At 32.3% G+C, this 15,667-nt stretch overlaps 1 protein-coding gene across 1 annotated transcript; it reads right to left on the bottom strand.

The window, feature by feature from the left end:
* Nucleotides 1-1,417: 1,417 nt before the first annotated feature.
* LOC141449313 (senecionine N-oxygenase-like) lies at nucleotides 1,418-13,018 on the bottom strand. The gene is made up of 8 exons (XM_074118602.1): nucleotides 12,557-13,018; nucleotides 8,996-9,197; nucleotides 7,845-7,986; nucleotides 7,302-7,420; nucleotides 5,360-5,537; nucleotides 4,512-4,665; nucleotides 3,547-3,710; nucleotides 1,418-3,399 (listed from the first exon to the last, which is right to left on the bottom strand). Exons 1-8 carry the CDS (start codon nucleotides 12,567-12,569, stop codon nucleotides 3,019-3,021), a joined length of 1,353 nt encoding a protein of 450 aa, XP_073974703.1. The 5' UTR covers nucleotides 12,570-13,018; the 3' UTR covers nucleotides 1,418-3,018.
* Nucleotides 13,019-15,667: the final 2,649 nt, after the last annotated feature.

Genomic DNA, 15,667 nt, shown 5'->3' with positions numbered 1-15,667 from the left:
TCCACTGAAAATCAGTTTGTCAGACCACAACTACACTACATACTAAATCTCTTAGAATTAGTAGTTGCATTGTATAGTGTTAACTGGCGATGGTCAGCCCGTGTCCACATGAATACTGTAACTTATTGTATAATAATTTAAATAATATCAATAAAGTGTTGCTAATAACCCCGAAATAATCCCAATAATAGTAATAAAAGAATAATAAAGTGTTGGTTCAAATCGCCCCGAATTTAAAATAAGAAGTACAATTAGCCAGAGTATAATATTTTCAATAAAGCTTTAATGGCGCGGTGCCACTTTTTACAGTTTGGAAACCGACACTGAAAATTTAATGCTAAAGTGCTATTAATAGAATAAAACTAATTTTCCAATCATTACACATTCAGAACGAGAGAACACTGTCCGGAGGCCGGCAGTGCACTGGAAAAAGCTCCGGGCGCTAATAACCTTGGATGTTGACGCGCCTTAAATCATTAAAAAAAAAAAAAAAAAAAAATTACACATTCAGGCATCTCATCATCGCACAGCCTAATGATCTTGACAATAGTTGCCACTGTCACTGGGTTGGGTCTCTGAAGTGTGCCTAAAAACGTTCGTGTTTGTTAATATTACGATTTAATTTTATAGTCCTTTAAATAGCTAAATGAGTTTCTACGAGGAAAACATATGACTTCCAGAAGACATTATATATTTATATATTAAATCGTGCCAATAACAAATAATTGTGAGTGGATAGCAGCTTTTGAAAAAAAAACAGACTTCCAAATTGCATAGAGTCCAAAGGAATATTGCCTTACGCATTATTAAAGGATATAGAACTGTTTCTTTTGAAGCGTGTTGTATACTATCTGAGCTAGCTCCAATAAATTTAATGATAAAAGAAATAGCTGTGTTGTACATGGTAACTAGAGAATAGAAGGTCTCAATATCAGAGATTGGGATGCTCCTGTTAAAATTAATAATTCACTTTATCCCGAATTAGGGAATAGTGAAACAACTAAAAACAACTGCATAGATTGTGTAGAGATCTATACTGATGGGAGTAAGTTGGGACTAAAAATAGGATGTGCATTCATGGCTGTAAATTCATCGAAAAAATATATTGGCGATTGAGAGGTTTTTAGAAAATTGTTCCATAAATCACGCCGAACAACTGGCAATATACAGAGCCACTGAATGGATCCTTGAGCAAGGAACAAATGTTATTTCGTTATTAACTACGATAAACGATAGTTTAATAACATTTAAACTACTGTTAAAAGTTACTAATAATTCTTAATATACAACCAAGTGAACAGGCTTCTAAATCTAAATGTTTTAAAATTTTGTAAAAATATTGATTCTTGGTTTTGTAAGAGTAATGACTTTACTTGAATATAAACTTGCATTGAAATGTCGAAAAATACATCTGTCATCCAACTTTAAATATTTATTGAATTGTTAAACATAATACACATTTGTAAATAATAATGTAATTATTAAGTTAAAAATCATTTATAACATAAAATTTAATTGCAATCACTATTGTAAACCTGAAAATAATACAGTAAATATGATTGAATACCAGTTACGAGGTACTAATCTTTTATGATGTTAGGCCGAGGCGAACCAACGACACTACCATTTAGTTGGAAATTTTTTTATATGTAGAAAGGCAGTTACATTTAACAAATTTTTAGCTACATTTCTAGTCAGGGGCATAATGAACAATTATCCATATAATTGTAAGTTATGTAGAAAGGTAAAATTTTGTAACATTGGCTTTCCCTCATTCTTCTAGAGATGGCATAGAGGTATTTGATGTTGAAATTTCACCTGAAACTTCAGATTTGAGATCCCCAGAATAATTTAAACTTGTTCTGTGTGTGTGTGTGAGCTGCGTAATTCTAGCGTTAAAAATTGCAACAAGTACAAATTGGATATTTAGAACCGATGCCACCATCTCTTGGACAAAATCAAACATCCCGAAATACTAATTTTTTACTGAATTAACTTTTTTTCATTTTTGGAGGCGATTTTCTTAGAAACGCAACATCTATTTTCATTGAACTTCGTATGCTCATTGTCCTTAAATGGATCTAAAACTTTTATTTGAAAATTTTTAACGTAAAAATGCTTGTTAAGGCAGTTCTGAAGCAGATGTATGGGAGGATAAGCTCCCATCTAACAATAGAGAACTCATCATAACGTACAACAGGAATTAAACCGGTTAGAAAAATTCCAAATTTAAACAAAATCGCTTGAGAAAAAAATTCATTTTGTGGTATTAAACGATTTTCCCAACAAAACGCTTCATCAAAAAATTTACATGTAAATGTGACAGAATGTTTCACACCAGACATTTTTCTCTTTTTTACGTTATTGGTAAACACCATTTTTTTTTTTTATCTCTGCAAAGGATGTAAACTTTGTTAAACGGCAAATTTAATTTAGATAGTTTTTATTCGCTTAAAGACGAAGGTAGTGAATTTTTCAGCAGTAAGAGCTAAAACCCTGTAAATATTTTCTGTTGACAAATAATTGTAGAATTTGCGTTATCCTATTCGTTGAATTAGTTTAATCTGAAGATTAAATTTCAAAAACTGATACTATTGTTGTTGAGGGGTTGAGCTATATGAAATAGCTATGGCCTATGTAATCATACTCACTCATTTCACTCTGTCAGAAATATTGGAACAGTTCAGTACATAATAGTCTTTCACGGATGAAACATTATGGATCGATTAGAAGAAGAATTGTTTTTTTAAGTGTGTATTTGATGGTGGGGTGCACGAAATTTTTCCAAATCAAATTTAAACTTAAAGATAAACTGAGTTTTAGAAGAGAAACAAATTTCAATGAAAAGGTATTAAGAGAAAGACAAGTTTTAGATGCTACGAAAGCCAAGATCTTTAGCAGTTTTTATTTACGATGTTAGTTTCTAACTTTCCTGTATTTATTAATGAATAAAAGCTAACTTATTTTTTATTAATGGATGCAAAAATACTTTTAACTAAATCAACTTATCTTTACTGATTAATTTTGGATCGCATTACACGAAGGGTTTGAATGAATTTTCTCCAATGGCTTAGCTGTAATCTCTCTTGTATCTATTACAATAAATTTGTCTTGGTCAATTATGTGGTAAAAATTGTATCTGAAGTTCTTAAAATCGGAATATATTCGTTCATAAGCGTGAAAATAAATACGTAGAAGTATTGGTGGTATTGGTGTCATGCCTGATGGTTTACATAATTCGTCAAAGTATTCAGGATTTTTATCGGCTACCAAATGATAATCACGTTTTCGTAGTCCTTTTTCTGCCTTTGAGCGTTCATTCGAAAGTAGTTCAGCTTCCATATCTTGTTTCGATGGCAGCAAGGTAGGATTAAAAAGAGTGTGCAAGAAGTAGCGTATCTGTAGTCAGGAGAAAAATTATGAAAAACTTCATTATCATTTAAGGGTTTTTAACATCTTGTAAAATTGCATATGACTGAGAGGTGTCATATAAAATATTAGCGGATGATATGAAAAATAAAAACAAAACTCCTTTATGTAACGTACTTGAAGATCTGTAGCAAAGAATGTAGGTGTTTGTTTTAAAGCTGCTAAAAATGCCATTGTAGGATGGTTGATGTTGATAACACCCTTATAAAGAGGACTCACATAGTTGTCTTCAACTGTAACACCGCATTCTTTGGCAAGGAAAGGATATGAGTAAAGGTAACCTGTTAAATCAAATAAATAGAAAATAAATAAATAATTTAATCTTGTACCTTCTCGAAAATTACTTTTTTCTAAATATTCACTTCATTGTTTATTTTCACTCTGTGTTAAGAGAATAAATTAATCAACTTTACAAACCTGCAGTCGATACGCAATTAGTGAACTAAACAATTTTTCCCATTGGGATATTCACTCATCAGAGGTATTGATATCTTATCCACCGAGAGTTGCACGTTGTAAGGTAAGCTGCACGTACGTTTAGAGCAATAATAAGTGAGTTAGCTGAGTGGCTAGCGAAAAGTAGTCTCCAACGGCTTCGAATCCAGCTGCTGGTCTTTAGATTTTCGTTTCCTAGGAGCTTCTAACAGCTCACTGTCCGATGATGGACAGTTGTCTATATACAGAAATTAAAGTTATATACATTTAACATTAACGCACTCTAAAGCCAAGATTAGATTGTGGCGCTGAGTGTCAGCGTTTTTAATAAGTTCGTCTGCAAGAAAGCTTCCAATTAAAGAAGCTGGAAAATTTTATAAAATTATGAATGTTTTGAAACAAATGATCTAATTTAGAACACATCAACAGCTAAGTTAATTGGCGCCCGGAGCCTTCATAGAACTTCTGGCCTCCGGATAGTGAGCCATAAGAAGCACTTAAGAAGAGAAAATCTATGACCAGCATTGTTTCGAACTCATGTTTCGGTGCGCTATCCATTGAGCTAATCCCTACCCTGGAAAATAAGTACATACATGCTAATTTCGTCTAATATAATGAATAATATAAAGCTATAGCTTACAACTTACCAGTGCAATGAATGATAAGGTCAAACTCCATCAAGGATCCATCTTTGAACATTACACTGCCGTCTGGAGTTACTCTATCCAAGTCAGGTTTAAGTATAACTTTTGGTGGGAATCCAATTTTAGACGCGTAGTTAGTGTGGTGGCTCATTACAACCTGTTCAAAAGAAAAATTGTATTCTTTAAACTAAGCTTCTGTAAGGAGAAGAACTGGAGAGTTGTACACACAAGCGCGAGGATACTTTCAATCAGTGAGAAACCTCTTGCTCGGAGCTCAGGGAAAGATTCCAAACAGGACACGCAACTTTCTCCAAGTTCCCGGAATCGATCCAAAAGCGAAATAATTTTTAGCTGGTCTCGTGTACATATGCAATCTTATACTGACATGTTAGTTTGGAGTTTGGAGAAGTACCATACAATGGCTACTGGATACTTGTAAATATTTTGTCTCTTTTTAGTTGGCTATTATAAGGCTATTGACCAACATTACTATTTATTGACGACTCCAAATTGCTAACTAATCCTTTAAACTTTAACTTATGTAAACAACACAACATCATGAATAATTCGTACGCTCCGCAAATAGCAACTTATTTGAGCACTTATTTTGCTATACAAGGTGACAATGAAATATTAGCAAATGAATCCTAAAAAATGGTTAGACTAGTTAAAGACAAAAAAAAACATGTTCACAAATATTCAAGGTTTAAAAAGTGATAAGACTGCAAACTACGGCCGCACCTAAAGTAACCCCTAAAACTGATAATATTATATTATAATGAACTATTGTTTTATAGAAATAATTTTGCACATGAAATATTAGCTGCAGTAAGGAAATGTACTTCACTTACAATATCAGTGACAGTGGATAGTGCAAATGTAATATCTAAACCAGAAGCACCTGCTCCAATCACCAGAGTTTTCAATCCTCGGAAGGCTTCTGCTTCACGATAATTGTGTGAATGTAATTGACGTCCTTTAAAGTACTCAATGCCTTCAATTTTTGAATAACTTGGTTTGCTGTTGTGTCTGTAAATTAAATAAAAATTCAGTGAAAAGATTTTTTTTTTTTTTGCGAGTCTATATTCATAAAAATTTAAATTTTACACAATCAACTATAAGTATATTTTGTCAACATACTCCGCTAAGAGAATCATCTCATATCCCCTCGAAATCTGTTTGGTAAAGAGACATGCGTTTCTTTTTAAAAGAGATACTGGTCAAAAAAGAAAGAATGTATTTCAATTGAGTTGCAAATTCAAGCAGTGGCCTAATGTCTTAGTTTATATTTACAAATTATAAGTTCAATTTTGTAAACATCAAAAGTTCAAAACTAAACTAAAATTACTTATTTCCATTAAATCCAACCCCCAAACTAGCATTTTGAAACTGGAGTAAGTGAAAACATTGAACTGATTAATATTTTAGGAGCTTTTTATTTTTGATTTTTTTTCGAATTGCAACTTCTTAGAAATTAGTCTTCTATACTGTCTTCTATATTGTCCTCTATACTCTATTCTGTCTTCATATTTGATCTGGTACTGTCTTATTTCTACATAACTTTTATGTGTATCTTAAGAAGTTCGTAAAGAAAAACCTTTAGGAAAGAAAAGAAGAAGGAAAGAATTATAAATACTCGTATATATATAATACTTTCTACCAAACTCATATAACATTATTATTAATTTTTTGTAACTAAAAAAAAGAAACAAACAAAATAAGGTAATTTAAAATTTATTTTAAAACTAAATTTAAGCAATAAATCATTTGACATTAAAGCATTGCTTGAATAAATAATAAATGTGCAATTAATTTAGGGAAATGCCCCTAAATCAATTATTTCAATTTTTTTTTTTTTTTTTTTTTTGGCGCATCAACAGCTGAGGTCATTAGCGCCCGGAGCTTTTTCCAGTGCACTGCCGGCCTCCGGACAGTGTTCTCTCGTTACAGACAACACTGTCCATCACCGGACAGTGAGCTGTAAGAAGCTCCTAGGAAGAGAAAATCTAAGGGTCAGCTGCTGGATTCGAACCCGGGACCTCCGAGTGGGAGTCCAGTATTTCAATTATTATTATTATTATTTCCTGAACATTTTTCAAGGAAAAACTGCCGATGCAAAGAATAAAATCCTAAAACGAATCGAAAAAAAATTGTATTTGTATATATTGTATTGTATATAACATTTTGAGGAAACAAAAAGCAAAGCAGAGGTCAGAAAAGAACAAGACTCAATCTAAGTTTATTCAACTTAAACTAAGAAACTGTCAAAGTAAAGTAAATTGAAGAAGAAGAACATATTTTTAATATGCAAAAAAAATTTAGAAGAGCGAAGCTGACGATTTGGTTTTTACAAATGCACCAATAATAGTTATGTAATTTTTAGTATATGTACCGCCAAAGCGAGTACGAAGGGATTAGCTATGCGGTCAGCGTATTGGATTCGCACGCGGAGGTCCCGGGTCGAATCCAGCTGCTGGTCCTTTAGATTTTCTCTTCCTAAAAGCTTCTTACAGCTCACTGCTCATTGTGATGGACAGTATTGTCTGTAACGAGAGAACACTGTCCGGAGGCCGGCAGTACACTAAAAAAAGCTGAAAAAACTTTTGGAAGAATTTAGGAAAGTAAGCAAGCCATATATGTACGTATGTAGGTCTATATTAAAAAAATATTAAAAGTCTATTTAACATCTTACTTTACAAAACTTAGTTATAATTACTTACCCATTACCCCGGGTGCGAAGGACCTTAGTTGTTGAGCACCTTTAAAAAGAACACAATAATAATAATAACTTACCCATTACAGACAATCACAGCATCAAACACGTCTGTATGTTCTCTGTTTGCTTCCAACTCAATCACTTCTATTTTCCACTGTGTACCCATTGGAGATATTCTTTTAACATGGTGCCGAAGCTGTGTGATCAAAATAGTTAATGATTATTACCGGTACCATTGAGTTTAGTCATCTTTCAGATTAGTAGGTGTGTTTATTAAAATTTCATCACTACTTTCCAAAATTACTAAAGCTCAAAATTACATTTGAAAATAAGTGGAGTGTGGAATGACATACTTGAAGCTAGCCACACTAACATTAAAAGATAACATTTTTTCCATGTATAATGTTGAAAGCAAAAAGACTGAGGTAATGCCTGAAATTCTGATTCAGTCAGACCTGAACAGCAATAAAAAAAGCTTGATTTAATTAAAGAGGAACATAAGAATATTCTTATTTTTTCTTATGAATTCTTCATAATTGTTATCACTACTAATGCTACTCGGCTATTACAAATAAGATTAATATTATATTAAACAGGTATTATATTAAAAGCTACATTACTTTAACGAAAGGATGTATGTTGAAGTGATCAGCATAATCATGAAGATATTGAAGAACTTCTTCAGCAGAAAGGTAAGAAACTCCTTGCTTATTAGCATATGGGAAGTCCGGGAACATCATAACCTCCTTCGGTAAATTAGTTCTAGAAACAAGAATTGTTCGTAGAATTATTTTGCGGCAATTAGATAACCTTGCATCCGAACTGATTTGTTCTAGTTGATTAAGGCATTTTTGACAAACAACAACAACAATTATATGTTTTAAAGATGTTTGTAGAACATTAATAAAAACTTCTAGGAGTAGCCTTTTGTAGAAACTGGGCTCTTCTTAAATTAAAGTTAAGTTGCATCAACGAGATATTCGAAGCTCTGTCGTCCTAATGTCAATGTCTTCTTGTTTATGTTAATAAAAACATATATCCCAAGTTCTACATTATTATTATTATTGTTAAGTTCTATATTATTGCTAGTCAAGAGAGTGCCTCAACCGAATCCCTCCTCCTTTTGAGTTTAAGTCCCACTCAGTACAACAACATTTATAAAAATGCATTATAAAAAGTTATTATGGACTATAACGTAAGTTCTCTTAATTATAGAAAATACAAGCACAAAAGGCTAAAGCATATCTTGCTTTAATTAATCTTATGTAGTAAAGTTTTTTTTAAAATGTTTTGCCTTAGCATTAAGTGGAGAACTAAGTATGCATTGTAAGAATGTTAAATCGCACAATTAAAGTGTTCAGTAGAAGCACTCAAAGCCTTGAAGAAGATTCTGGCACTAATATGAATTTATTTCGGAGAAGGCTAGTATTTTCGAAGCCTTTTTACATATTTTAATCTCCAAATAATCTCCATAAAAACTTTAACGTTTTATTTAACTCTAGAGTTCTGTTTGTAGAATTTTTTTCTTTTTCTATTTTCTTTCATACGATTTTAGAAAAGTAAACCTCATAAAACATTTGAACATACATAAAAGATTGCTTACTCATAAAGAGTTAAAGATAAAACTCCTCTCTTAATGTGAAATGGAGAAATTTGTCAGTTTATATCTATAATTCGCTCATTAGTATGATATTTCAAAATATACGAAGGTATCTTTTAATTTTTTATTTGGAGGCAGAAGTAGTAACATATTAAATAATTAACCATGTACCTGAGGCCTTTATACATGCTAGAGTGCACGGGAAGTCCATATTCATCTTTGCCGACAGTGTCAGTGTATACCCAAGTTCCTCCAATATTGTTAGTCTGTTCAAACATGGTTGGCACCGTAGGCCATGCAGAGTCTGCAAGATGTCTAGTTGCCACAAGACCTGCTACGCCTCCGCCTATCACAGCTACTTTCATTTTGGTCTCTGCATGAACAGATTTCTATTTGTTAACTTACAATGTAATAAATTTCAAGAAGACGAATAAGCAAAAGTGTTTCTGTCAAAGTCATGTTTTGTGAGTTTAGGATTCTTCTCCAAAAAAAGCCTGTGACACAACGATTCCAGTTACAGATTTCTACATCGCCATCACTGTGGGCTAAATGGCAAAAGGAGTATTTCCTTTTCTTTGAAACATTTTTTACAAGAATTTCATATAACAGGAAAAGGTTCAAGTAGCATTTCACTAAAGTAACATTTTTGAAAATTACAAGATATATTCTTGACAATATTAAAAAACTAATGAACTGCCCTAATCAGAAAGTGCATACCAGTTCTTCAGAAGAGCAACTCTGCTATAAATTTAGGTTCCTTCAGTTTTTGTTTAACCATTTTTTGTCAAATTTCTTGGAACCCAATTTAATAACAATAATTATTGCAGCAAGAGGGATCCAGCAGTGATGGCTTTAAGTTTTTGTTTTATTAATTACATTAGAAAGGTACTAAAAAATAATAATAATTAAAAAATAACCTATTATCTCTTTTTTATTCAATATTACAAAACAAAATAGTATCTTTGTTGAGTCATTGAAATTGAATGATGAAAGAGTTTTGTGAAATTAATACAACCTTCTCAGTATCATTTGCTGCAGACATGTCTTTTATTTATTAAAATTTTTTATTACTTTTAATTACTAAACCAAATAACCTGCGTTATCTGTGGTCATCAACCTTTTTTATCTCTCACTCTCAGTCTAGTAATAAGAGGAAGTTCTGTAATCGTGTAGTTTTTGAATATTGAAATGTCAACTGAAATATCCGTTTTGAAGTCCTTTGAAAATAAAAAAGGGATTTTTACAAACTATTTACTCTCTCATTCTCTGTGGGTTTGTGTGCGAATGTTTCATATGAATATTATAGATTTAATTGTACGTAGAAAACATGTCTCACATATTCATACCAATTTAAAAAAACACAAAACTTTTTTCGGGATATCAAAGCGGATACTTTTGATCAAACTGATGTTTCAAAAATCTGACACGAGCGCCATAGAAAATTCCCTCAGAACTGGTTTACAGTAAGTAAAAATAAAAATGAAGATATAGGATCATGTCGTTGTACTCAGTCAATCACGCTGCTAGGGGCCTGGAGAATAACTTTCTTTTTTTTTTTCTTCAACTGTTCGGCGGTCTTCAAAGAACAAAGGCTTCCACCATTATCCTTTCCCATACCTTCTTTTTCCGGGTCTTCACTCTCCACCTTCTGGCACCCATGATCCTGAGGTTCTCATCTAACTGATCCGTCCACCAGACTTTCCTTCCATCGCTTATCTCAGACCGCAACTGTTCTCCAATGAAGACTTGCTAACTTTTAATAAAGAAACAATACAACGTGGATAAAAGATAAATTACCATATATAAGTGAATTTGCTGGCGAAATCCTGAGATAGGTGTTTAAATGGTTGGATGGCACTGGTCAAACAGCGAGCGGTTATTCAATTATAATTTCTTTGATTATGAAGTAATATTGCATCACTAATTCGTTCAAGATTGACTTTCTATGCAATCTAACCTTTACAAGCAACAATTTAATAAGAATGTACTCATTGAGTACTACTCAAAAAAGAACTAACATTAGCCAGCTTTACTCAATTACGTTTCGTACCAGCAAGATACCAACACTCTTCATAAAACTTCAGCTTTCGTCAGATAATTGAGAAAATGGAAAGACATAGAAGTTTTATCCCAACCTACGGTTTTCTAGAATAAGCTGTAGTCATTTGTTTATTCCAAAAACTTAAGTTGAAACTGGAGCGTACAAATTTTTTGTTTCAAATCGAGAAATGAAATGTCAGCGCAGAATCCTATTTGGAGTGCAGAAAGTTAATTGTACAGTCTGTGACATTCGACTGTATTTTGAATTTAATTAAGCATTCGTTAAAAACGAGAATATATAAAAAATAATAAAAAGTAAATATATAAAATAAATTTGATATTTTACTAATTCACTTTTTATGCAACATGAAACTCACAAGAATTTTTCTTACAACAATTTACGTAATGAAATGAAAAAGCCACAAACTATTTAGTAATGTGGCAATCTTGCAACCAGTTTTTTTTAAAAAAATTTGGAATATTATTAACATTATTAATTGACGAGACCGCGCGTTACATTTAAATGTACTTTAGAAGAAAAAAGCTTGACCCAACTTTTCCCAAGAACTACTTTAAGATCAGTTTTTCTTGAAGAAAGTACTGAATAAAAGTAAAAAGTAAAGTAATCGCCTATTTTATCAGGCGAGGCTTAATGTCCAACTACCTATTAGATATTGAATCAAAGTTATAAATCTATACATACACATTGAATGAATCTAGTTAAAAAAAAATAATAACATATATATTATTGTCCTTTAAAAGTCCTCTTGATTAAAATTCTGTTAAATATTGTAGGATTTATAATTAGGCAGATTTTGTCCTAAGCCATTCGTAGCTACCCGTAATAGCATATATTATAAACAAATAGTCAAATTGGGATTTTCCTCGATGTTCCGTTCGCAAGCTGTGTTAATTGACTAATACACTCCACAAACTTACAAAGAGATCCACTTTTAACCACTTTTGGTCTCGAATGATCTCGAAAAGGAAATTTCTGATGAACGACAAAATGGAAATCTGCAAGATCGCATCATTCCCTCTTACCATAAGGAGATAAAAAATGATTAAATTGTTGCTTTCTAAACCAAATATCTACAAGAATATTTCTCTTTCGGATTAGCCCACAGTCTAATAATATTTTTATTTGGAACAAGGTGTCTCACAAAGTTCACTTAATTCAGTAGGAAATGGTCACATGATTAAAGGTTCATGAGATTTATAGACGGGTGCTTCATTTCAGTCGCAGCGATATAAGCGATGGAACCAGAAACAGGCTTAATTACGTGTATTGGAGGTCACAAATTTTGTAATAAAAAATAAAATTGCTTATGGATTTCTTTGATTTATCAATTTGCATTGTTCTATTTATTAACACTTACTGAACAGTAATAAGCAGTTTTTAATAAGTTTTTCATATATATTTACAAACTTAATGAAATTAAACATTTGATCAGTTTAAGTTCTGATCTTTATCACATAGGACCTACATTTATTTAATTCCTCGAAAAACACCTATTTTTTTGCATCTTTATTATTATTCATGCTTTACGATGAATAATTTTCAAAAAGCTTCCCTTTCATATTCAGAGTACGTGATCACATATTCTAACTTTGTTTCTATGTTTCAAAAATATGTTAACTGTGAAAAATTAATCCACTTAAGGAGAAAGAGGAATTTACGATCGTACATACCTTTAGCAGCCATTGTCGTTTAGTATTCAGCTTTCTTTGCAATCGGTGAAGGGAGCGGTTATTGGACAGCTCACTGATTGTAGACTGACATCAATAGAGCAGAGATAAAGAGTAAACATATAAGGGTTAAGGTGCTTCACATCCCCTCCACTTGATTACGAGATCAAACGCAATCACAAGGAAATATTTGAATATTTGCAAAAAAAATGTACAATAAGAAGGTAAATTCTGTTTTAAAATAAGTATCAAAATGAAAGTGGTGGTAAGTTGATTAATGCCAAACTGCAATAAAGAGGAACGAAACAATTGTACTAATTGCTAAGATTTTATAAAAAATGTGAAACAATAAGAAATGTTCAATTTATTAAATGAAAATTAAAGACAAATAAGAACAATACAAAGTAATGCTAGCAGAAGGAATTGTAGAGCGCGTCGATGTTGGGAACTGCAGGAGGATGCAGTGTCGAGAGAGTGGAATCTTCTCTTATCTGGGCCCTCTAGTCACCAGAGATAACAATAATTGAAATAGAGATAGTAGAGATAATAGATAGAGATAACTTTAGATGAAATCAAAAGCAGAATTCCAAGCTGACAAGGCATAGAAGCTAATAACATATCTCAAGCTCACGTAACACCACGATTCTTCTTTATAAAACGCTGATATGGTTCTGAAGCTTGGGTTATCTCTAACAGAGATGAAAATAAATACATCTGAATGCTTTGAGAAAAAGCTCCTCAAGTTCTTTAGGTTACAATTTGTTCCAAGAACCAAACATTACAAAAGTAATTAGCCCATCATTCTGAGGTGCTCAGAATAATAAGCGAGGAAAGAATGGAGAATGGTAGAGAAACGTTGGCGTCCCAAACTGCGTAAGGTAGTATACGTGAAGACGCTAGGATCCTAATAAATATTATCTAGGAGGCCAGTGCCCAGAATTAGTGCAGTGTTAGGAATTAGGTTTTACTCTTTTTTAGATGTAGAGGAAAACTGGCCAAAGTTGTTGGTTTCGAACAGTTTTTGACAATAATCCAAGTTGCTAGTGTATACGCATAAAAATTCAATTCGAGACGAATATTAGCCAAAAGGTATTGTTCTATGAGAAAATTAAAATTAAATTGTTCAAAGCAAGAGTACACGTGCATGTAAAAAACATCTAATAATTTGACAAAAAATAGCAGAGATTTGTTCTTTTAATAATTCCTCTATTTCTAATAACCAGATTTTCTTTGTTTGAATGTTTTTATTTTTACTATGCAATTTATGCTACATGTCTTGAAATTAGTACTCTTTTTTTTTTTTAATTGTAGGTAAGAACATTTATGAAAATCCTTAATGCTGATATATCCCTCCCTTCCAAAGAAACTATGCTAGCAGAAATGGAAGAAGATAGGGCTAAGCGAGCGAAGGAGGGTCAACGAAAAAAAGATTTTCACAAAATGAATGCGCAACGTAACGAAGAATATTTTAAACAGCTAGCCGAATTGGGAAATCTGAAACCAATACCTCCCGTCATTTTGAAAATCTTCAACGATGCCTTCATGACAGCAATTAAAGATATTGTTCTTGGATGATGAATACTGTACTGAGGATTTGGACACCACTGTTACAAACACTTCAAAGAATGAGATATTAGAAGAAACATTGACAGAAATAGAAAAGTTTGGTAGTTTCAAAGTGGAAGCAGTAGTAGAGGTAAAACGTCCAGTGTTAGATTTCGAGACCGAAAAAGAGAGTAATGGAAACAATGATGCCTTACGATAGCTGTAAACGGCAGTCTAGATTTGCAGGAAAGTATAACAAAGCCCATTTGTTGAAATGAAATAGTGAAAATTATACAAACAGAAGAAGAAAGTGCTTTCCTTTAGAAAATATTAGAAATAGAAATTTTTATTGCACCTATAACTTATATTACGAAATTTATAGCAAATTTTGTTACACTTAAAAGACTACACCTCATCTACCATTCGGAGTAGAGGTTTTACAGGAGGAGCATAACTCTGACGCAGGCTAATTTTTTGGGCACCTGCCTCATCTTTATACTAAAGAAGTTTTTCTAGATACTCTTTCTTCCATTGCCCTTTGGGAAGCCGGATATAATCCATTTTGTTCAAATACCATCGAAGCTGCCCTCTCCTAATTGTAAGAAGAAGAGCTCACTTTTAAACTTAGCCCATAGCGTTGAGTTGCATATCCAGACCTTAAAGTTCTTACATCTACCCTTATCGACAATCTTAATTTCAAAGCCTTGGAGGCGATTGTTGTACTCATTCAAAAAAGTTTAAATATATTGATAGTATACAATATGCGGATGAAACTAATTTTTTTTGAATTTGATTTAAATATTTGTATTAAATAAGGGTAATTAATATTTTTTAATCGGTTAGACAAATAATGAACTTGCAAAATAGTATCAGCTTTCTCCAATCCTTTTTTTAATGCAGTTTTCAGTCATTGTGGCAAAATGTGTTCAATTAGGTTAAAATTAAAGAGAGAACAGAAATTGAATCTCTTCGGAACTTTTTAGAGCAACCATGGTTTGTTAGTTATACTGAATGCTTTGGATCGTATTTGATAAAAATGTGGATACCATTTTCACAACCAAGAAAATCAGTCAATTTTGTTTTAAATAAATAGGCGAGGAAAGATCCACTTTCATACAGTTCTCCTATATAAGTAGAGAAAACTCAACTATTTCTCCTAATTTTATTTTTAGCTTAACTACAATAAATTTTTGACGTATTTTTATATGTATTCCTGTATACTTACATGCTTAATAAAATATTAAGAACAAATAGAAATTACGTGATTTGTCCACTTTTCAATCAGATATAGAATATTTTTCTTAATTAGTGCGTCATCTGTTTAGAAGATAACATTTGGCTCTCCGATTACAGGTCAGCCATCCCCGCTAGTGCCTGAACGTTCCTGTCTCCTCCTCCTGTACCTTACTGTACTTTAGTACTTTGAGCCAGTCAAAACATAATTTTGGCAATCTAATTTCTTGCAATGTCAGAATTCTAATCCAATAAGACGTCATATTCCTAAAAAAAAAAAGTGATGCTTAACGGTACTCTTCCAGTTTTAGCCGAACGATAGCCGAGGGTACATTT

This window comes from Rhodnius prolixus, unplaced genomic scaffold (genome assembly GCF_049639745.1).
Source record: "Rhodnius prolixus isolate KJV_2025 unplaced genomic scaffold, Rpr scaffold_2, whole genome shotgun sequence".
NCBI lineage: Eukaryota > Metazoa > Arthropoda > Insecta > Hemiptera > Reduviidae > Rhodnius > Rhodnius prolixus.
Note: the sequence above shows the minus strand (reverse complement) of the source record. Positions and strands in the feature narration are given on the sequence as shown.